At 38.5% G+C, this 8013-nt stretch overlaps 1 protein-coding gene across 1 annotated transcript; it reads left to right on the forward strand.

Annotated features, from left to right (window-relative positions):
- Positions 1-1500: 1500 nt before the first annotated feature.
- Positions 1501-5758, forward strand: LOC111867925 (DNA repair protein RAD51 homolog 3-like). Its single transcript, XM_023858158.2, has 3 exons — positions 1501-2151; positions 3835-4023; positions 4120-5758. The coding sequence occupies exons 1-3, from the start codon at positions 2110-2112 to the stop codon at positions 4162-4164; spliced, it is 276 nt and encodes a 91-aa protein (XP_023713926.1). The 5' UTR covers positions 1501-2109; the 3' UTR covers positions 4165-5758.
- The last annotated feature ends 2255 nt before the right edge of the window (positions 5759-8013 follow it).

An 8013-nucleotide genomic window follows, 5' to 3' on the forward strand; every position in this document is an offset into this window, starting at 1 on the left:
AAGATTATGTTTACTAGCCTTTATGTAGAGTATTTAAGGTTTTAGGGTTTTTCTTAACAATTGCTAAAGGTTTGTCATACAAAATGTTGTTCACATTGTGTATATATGTGTCTATATGTATATAAGTTGTGGTGTCACACGTGACAGAGATGAAACATGCATACACTGAGGAAAGTGATTCAAGTGGTGATGCTTTTGACTTGTGTCTGGGAGATGCCTAGTTTGAATCTCAGCCAGGACACTGATTATTATGATAGTACCTTAAATTAGGTCATGTCTGCTTGCTTCCACATCCTTTTAAATACATTATTTACTGTCAATCAGTCATTTAGTTTTAGGACTACTGGCATATAGTTACTGATAGCATCATTAAATAAACTACAGACAAATAAGAGATGTATACAAAGTTTCAGTTGGAAAACCTGAAGAGAATAGACCCACTTGGAGGACCTAGTCTTAATTGGGAGGATAATATTAAGATGGAACTGAAAGGAGTATTGGAGGTTGTGGACTGGATTCATTTGGCTCAGGTTAGGGACAAGTGACGTGTTCTTGTGAACACAGCAATGAACCTTTGGGTTCCATAAAGGGAACTGAATAGCACTTGACTAGCTGAGTGGCTTTTAGCTTCTCAGTTAGTTATATATATGTATATATATTTGATCACACTGGTTTCTGCCTGTCCTGTAACAATGATTACATTTTAAAGAGGATCGTTTGTAGGTCAGAATTCTTATTTTGCTGTTGATAGGGTAATAGTGAAGATGAAGTTGACGAGCATATGAGACCTACAGTTTATTAGAATTAAACCACAACCTGGTATAATTAAGAAAAAATTAACAAAAGTTTTGGCTTTGTCAGAAGTGAGGGGAAAGCTTGGTCCATATCCCTACACCACACTCAAGATTGCATACATAATATTAAAATTCTTGTGTAATAGTTGGGGAAATCACCTCCTCTCTGAAAATATGGATGACTGTCATCTTTGGTATTATTTAAGTACGGGATTTAAAACTACATCTTGATTATGAGCCCCTGTAACATCACTTTCATACCAATTTTAGTGAAAATTTAGTCATATTTTATTAAGAAAGGACACATACACATGGCTGCTCAAATTATGTTGTTCTTTCCAAGAAAACTTAGAAAATTAGGAAAATATGTAGAGTTTGAGGTTTTCACAGTGGTGTCTATGAAGAGAGAACTCTTCTGTTAGGGAAATAGTTTCTCTTTTCATTGCCATTAATTTGTTCAAGGTTATAATGACATGTTCACTGTTGAGGAAGTAAGATTAACGGTACTATCAAATCATGAAGAATGTGAACAAGGAGTTCCAAGCAGAACTCATAAAGCATGTATTCCTATTGCACAGATTTCTGGTCCTATACATCTACTACTCCTATTGCTTTATTTTATATTTTCTTTTTAAGAGCTTTTTATTTGAGTACACATTCTGTCTGTGTTAAACTTGAGAGATATAACTTTAAAGTTCTGCACTATTGCTATATTTGTAATTAATGATAGACGTGTCATGCATAATATTTATTTCTGTACCAAATTTCACACGCTTCCAAACTGCAGTGGTCATTTGTTACTGCCATTAAGCTGAAAACTGAAGAAATATTTACCTGGTTTCTGTGTTGTTCCTGTACATTATACAAAGTATTTATCTTAACAGAAGTTCATGTTTTTCAAAGAGCTGTTACCATACATCATGTCAGGACCGTCCATGCATCAGGTGGCATTAGTGCCACTCCCATCTCACAAGTTTGTATGTTTGCAAGATTGCTATGTTGTTATTACCAATTGTAGGAAAATAATAATTACAAGGTTTAGATGACATCAAATGGCATAACATTCTCATCAGATTCCATGATAATCACTCAACTGGTTCAAAACTTCAGTCAGGAGATCCACGTAGACAAACGCATTTATCATGGTGAGGTTGTGAGCCTACTCTTAGTCTTGAAGAATGGAAAGTAGATTGAACCAAACTTCAAGTAATTTAATGTGTTACAGGTCAGGTTAATAGTGGTGGATAGTCTGGCATTCCCGTTTCGTAATGGGACCCTGGATTCTCTGCTGAGAACCAGATTATTGTGTGATATTATGCAAGAACTGAAGATGATGGCAGTGAAGTATAATGTTGCAGTAAGTGTATATTACTTTGAGTTAACCAAGGTAAATCCTAATTATAATTTTATTAGGAATTCTGCCAAACCAAAAGACAGGCAAATTAAGTAAGCAACTGACAAACTACATGTTGTCACACAATCATGTGACTATAGACAGGGTTTGGATTGGTAATCAGATTTATTTGATTCTTAAACAACTTGTGACTACACCTTACACATCACTGGCACACAAAGACTGGTGTCCTCAGTCACGGTTTTCACTGTTTTGCTTCTTAACGTTGTATTTTAATGTTCTGTTGCACTGATTTTCGTCCATGATATGTAAGCAATGTCCATCTTTTAGTGCACTCAATTTTACTTGTTACTTCACAACATGTTTTGGCACTATAGTGCACTAAAAGACGGACATTGCTTACATGTCATGGACGCTGCTTCTTAACATTTTCCTCTGCTTCTGGCCTCACATCCTTGCAGGCTGAAAGGCATCTCACACCAACCTCCTGCTCTTCTAATTGAAGGCTGACTCTAAGTAAAATTTATGCTACAATGAAAAGTCAGTCAGTCAGTAAGACTGTCTTGGTGTCAAGCATCCATCCAGGGCCCAAGACCAGATTTTTATTACTGCCAGACACTTGTGGGTTTGTTGATGTGGGACACCCACTGTGAAGAGACATTGGGTCTGTTGTTTACAACTGCTGCTGGCCATTGCCAGTGCAGCCATTCTCAGGTCAGAGTCCTGCAGGACTCATGACCATATTTTACTGTCTCAGATTTGAGATGCCCCCAACCTGGAGGGCCAGGTCCCTGTATTTATATCCCCCAGGAGCAGGCTGGTCCAGTCCCCAGGCACTGGGTACCCTTTTCATTACCTCCTATGACTCGCAGGGTTATGGTGATAGATATTTGAACCCACCTCCATGCAAGGGGAAGAATGACTGCAGACTGCTGCGCATTATGTAGCCTTATCACAGACTGCACAGAAAACGTCACTTCCAACAGCTCTTCTATTGTTACATGCGTGACTGGTGTGGCGATCGTGTGACAGCTATGGCCTAGCACCAGGCATGTTTGCAGAGCCATACCCTAGCAATGGCTGTCTGCAGACCTCACAATTCTGGCTTTCACCATACTTACTATAATATTAATAGAACTCAAATATTCTGTACTGTTAATGTAAAATCCAAAAATTGTACATGATCCTGAGACAGTTCTGATTACCTCCCACATAACCTGTTTTCCTACAGTCAATATTTCATCCTAATGCCATTTCCTATCTGCTTGGTCTTTATGATGTGATTTTTGACCGAAAAACAAATACCAGTGTCTTAACATCACCCTAGTAGCTTGTCCTGGCTCTTTGTGATTTCTTTTACATTCCTGAAACTAAGAATCTTCTTGATATTGAGAGCAATATCTTTGCACTAAAAGGACTTGCTGAAAATGATTTCTAGCCATGTTTCCAAACATGGGTCATGTGTGCAAAATGTGTTGAAGGTTGGTGGAAATGTCTTCGTCTTTTCAGAATCAGCCTGGTTATGTTAGGCCTTGTATTTGTGTACATCATAGCTTTTTCGTTTATTCTTTGTTCTTTTTTAGTCCCTTATCTGTCATATGAATGTTTTAATTTTCAAAATGTCACATCTCTAAATGATGTAATTGAGTTTGACGTGCATTCAGTTTTCTCTTGTTTCCTTGATAGGTATTAGTGACAAACCAGCTGACTACCAAAGTAGGCCCAGGAAATGATAGTCACTTAGTACCAGCTTTAGGTGACAGTTTTGGCCATTACAGCAATCAGAGACTTATGCTGGGTTACCTTCAGCATGGTTGTTATGCAGCTGTCCTGTTTAAAAGCGTAAGAAAACCACAGTCATCTGTAAAGTTCCAGGTAGTTATTACAGTTGTATGATGTTTATGGTGTTTAACAAAGAAAATCATCTTTGCCATATTATCCAAACTTCTGTGTCATTTATTATAATTTCAGATACTCAAGAGCGGTATTCGGGATTGCAGCACATCAGTTAAATGAAATATACACTCCATAAAGTGCCATTCATAGGAGGCTGTGGTAATGTTAACTGCAGACTGAATTGATATGTTTGTTTCAAGATTCATAATACAATACAATAATACAAGCATATGTGTTAATGTGTTTGAATATTAGTTGCCTGTTGTAATGTTAAGAAATCATGAGAAGAAAGAAGAAATTGATGACTGTTCATATAGAACTGAAACTGTGCTATAGGAAGAGGAATGGGGAGGAACTTTGAAGAAAGTTCCTCTGGAAATTTTGTGTGAACTGTTAAAATTATTACTCTCATTTTGAAATATCAGTTATCTATTTAGCTGATCATAATTATGAGAGTATTTTTTGCTGGGTTGTTTTGTTTCACATACAACTACCCAATTCACTTCAGCTTGTATGGTGTATCAGCATTACAAATGGACAATACACAAAAGGACGGAAATCCAACAAGATAACCAGTCTATCATAACCGCAAACCGCTTTGAAGTGCTGTCGAATCTGAAAGAGCCTGAATTCAAAAAGGTAACTCGTCAACAAACTAGTGGGAAAATTAGGAGAAAAAAGGATAATCTTCAAAATCCAAGAAACAAGATTTTATTTCTTGGTGACAGTCATGTAAGGGAAATGGCGGCTAAACTACAACATAACCTAGATGTGGAATACAGTGTTCAAGGACTAGTGAAACCTGGTGCAGATCTAGCAACAATTTTAACTTCAGGTGAATGATATTGAGGACTTCTCTAAAAAGGAGTTGGTGATTGTGTGGGGTGGTACTGAGGATGTTAGCAGGAATGAGACTGATAAGGGACTGATCCAAATTAGGAACTGTGTAAACAAGAATACTCACCCAAATGTTTTAGTTATGAACCTAACACATAGACATGACTTGGGGCAAAAATCGTGTGTAAATGATGAGGTGAAAAGGTTTAACAGAAAGTTAAAAAAAAAAATTATGAAGGTGTTATAGAGATAGAATCCAAAAGGGACTCATTTACTAAACATTGGTTACATATGAATTCAAGAGGTAAGGAGCAGATAGTAAAAGGAATAGTAATAGAAATTTTGGATATGTGGAGGGAGAAAAAGTCTGACCCAATTATAATGAAAGGGAAGGATGAACAAGAGCTAGAAGAGGAAGGGACTCATATTCCTCTAAGAAATGGACCCTTGAAAACAGGTGGGAAAAGAAGTGGTCAACCCAGGAACATAGAAGGTTTGATTGTCACTGAATTAGACAATACCCATGATAAACGTAACAGGAGAAAACCCAGTAATAGGAGCTCGGATTTTTTATGGGAGGGTTAAGGTATGAACCAAATATAAATAAGTATCTGGCTTTAACTAACAAGTTCCCTAAAAGTGGAGATAAAAATTGTGGCGAAAATCATAATGGACAGGTTGCTAACTCTAATACTACCAACTTATATCAAAGGAAAACTAATCAATCTACATCTCATTTTCTGACGGTATGTCATCAGAATATAAGAGGCTTATTTGATAAAGCTGAACAACTGTTAAATTCCTTATTATTTGATCCGCCTGATATAATTTGTTTGACTGAATACCATTTAAAAGAATATGAAATAAATAAAATTTGTGTAGATACAGTGCATACAATCAAGTGCGCGCCGCGGCTGCAATTTGCCGTGAGTCATACCACCGCAGAACGGATGCAACTCCTCCCCGCGACTGCAGTGCTCCTACGCCGATGGTTGCATAATCGGAACCCGAGGTTGCATTAAACAGTCAGTCTTTGTCTTGCTGTGGAAGTGGAGTGGAATGTTTACAGCTGTCGACAGACGGTGGAAATGAAGTTCACTATTAAACAGCGTGTGTTTATTGTCGAAACTATTGCAAGGAAAAACATTTACAGAAAATTCGCACGTAGGTTTCGTCAGAAATATCCTGACTCGCCAGTTCCCACAAAGTCGTGTGTAAACAGGCTTCTGAAAAAGTGGCGGGCCACAGGTTCAGTGAGTGACAAGAAGAAGCAATCGAAGAGAACTGTGCTGACTGAAGAAAAGGTTAAGGATATTCAGGCAAGATTACAGATCAGTCCTCGAAAATCGTTAAGACGCTTAGCACAGGAAACTGGTGTTTCGCTAGGATCTGCTCGCACAGCCACAAAGTTAATCAAATTTCGCCCGTATAAAGTAACAGTTGTGCATGAGCTGAAAGAACCAGATCATGCAGCAAGAATTCGTTTTTGCAACTGGCTGCTGCAAAATGTACACGATGGAATAGTGGATCCTCAGCTTCTATTCATGACTGATGAAGCGTGGTTCCACGTTGGTGGCCACGTCAATGCACAAAACGTAAGAATATGGAGCAATGAAAATCCTCACGCTATACAGCAAGTGCCATTACATAGTGAAAAGGTGGGTGTGTGGTGTGCTGTAAGCCCGCGGCGAATCATTGGCCCCATATTTTTCCACGATACCGTGAACTCTGATCGGTACATTAATGACATACTGAATCCCTTCTTCGATCAGTTGAATGCCGAAGAAAGACAATACGGGTATTTTCAGCAGGACAACGCTACAGCACATACGGCTAATGCATCCATGGTCGCAATACAGGAAGTGTTTGAAGACAGAATTGTCAGTAGAGGACTGTGGCCTCCCAGATCCCCAGATCTCAGTATTTCTGATTATTATCTTTGGGGCAACCTGAAGCAAAAAGTCTACAAAAATAATCCCCGCAGCATTGATAGTCTTCAAAATGAAATTACACGCGTAATTCATTCAATTACCGTCGACGAACTGCAGAGAGTGTCGCGTAATTTATTTGTGAGATGCGCGGCATGTTTGCAAGCAGAAGGAGGTCACTTTCAGCACCTGTTATAAACCACGGTAAGTTATCTTTTTACTGTATTCTTATAAATGTGTGCATGTAGAGCAACTGATGGACGGAGACTCAGCGACACCACTACACTCACGCTATCGGGGAACGGCACTGCAGTCGCGGGGAGGAGTTGCATCCGTTCTGCGGTGGTATGACTCACGGCAAATTGCAGCCGCGGCGCGCACTTGATTGTACGCACTGTAATTATGTATTCTTCTTCTTCTATGGCGCAACAGCCCGATGTCGGGCCTTGGCCTCCCTTATCAAGCCCCTCCATTCCTCTCTATCCTGCGCTGCTCTCTTCCAGTTCCTTACGTCCATTAACTTCTTTGCATCTTCTTCCACTGCATCAATCCATCTAGTTCTTGGTTTCCCAGCACGTCTCCTACCACCTATTGTACTGTATAATATTTTGTTCGGGATACACTCCTTAGTGATTCTCTGTACATGCCCAGCCCATTGCAATCTTTTAAGCTTTATCGTCATAGATATCTGGCTCCTTATATAATTTGTATAACTCTTTATTATATCTTAATCTCCATATCCCATTCTCTTTTATTGGTCCATAAATTCGTCTTAGGATTTTCCTCTCGAAAGAATTGATGACTGATTCCTCTTTCTTGTTTAGCGTCCAACCCTCACATCCATAATAAAGCACTGGTCTTATCTTTGTTTTATATATTTTTGTTTTAATCGCTCAGTGTATATCCTTTGATCTAAAAACCGATAGTAATGAAAAATATGCATTATTCGCTAGTTTTGCTCTTCTTGTTATTTCATGATTTTCCTCTCCATCTTTGTGGAATTTCGATCCTAACTACATGAAGTCTTCAACTATTTCTATCCCGTCCCCTTCCATGTTAATTTCTCCAGTTTGCCTTGGATTCCTTCTAGATTGTATCAGCATTTTAGTTTTATTTACATTCACCTCTAAGCCAGTTGTTTTTGCTATGGTTTTTATTTCTTTCTATATCTCCTTCATTGCTCCCAGATAATTATGTATTAGGG

This window comes from Cryptotermes secundus, unplaced genomic scaffold (assembly GCF_002891405.2).
Source record: "Cryptotermes secundus unplaced genomic scaffold, Csec_1.0 scaffold12624, whole genome shotgun sequence".
Lineage (NCBI taxonomy): Eukaryota > Metazoa > Arthropoda > Insecta > Blattodea > Kalotermitidae > Cryptotermes > Cryptotermes secundus.

Bases quoted from the DNA above. Each gene is read 5' to 3' on its own strand.
- LOC111867925 (XM_023858158.2), top strand. From the start codon at position 2,110: ATGCAAGAACTGAAGATGATGGCAGTGAAGTATAATGTTGCA. The intron at 2,152-3,834 runs GTAAGTGTATAT...TTTCCTTGATAG, and splicing joins CAGTGAAGTATAATGTTGCA to GTATTAGTGACAAACCAGCT. The intron at 4,024-4,119 runs GTAGTTATTACA...TTATAATTTCAG, and splicing joins AGTCATCTGTAAAGTTCCAG to ATACTCAAGAGCGGTATTCG.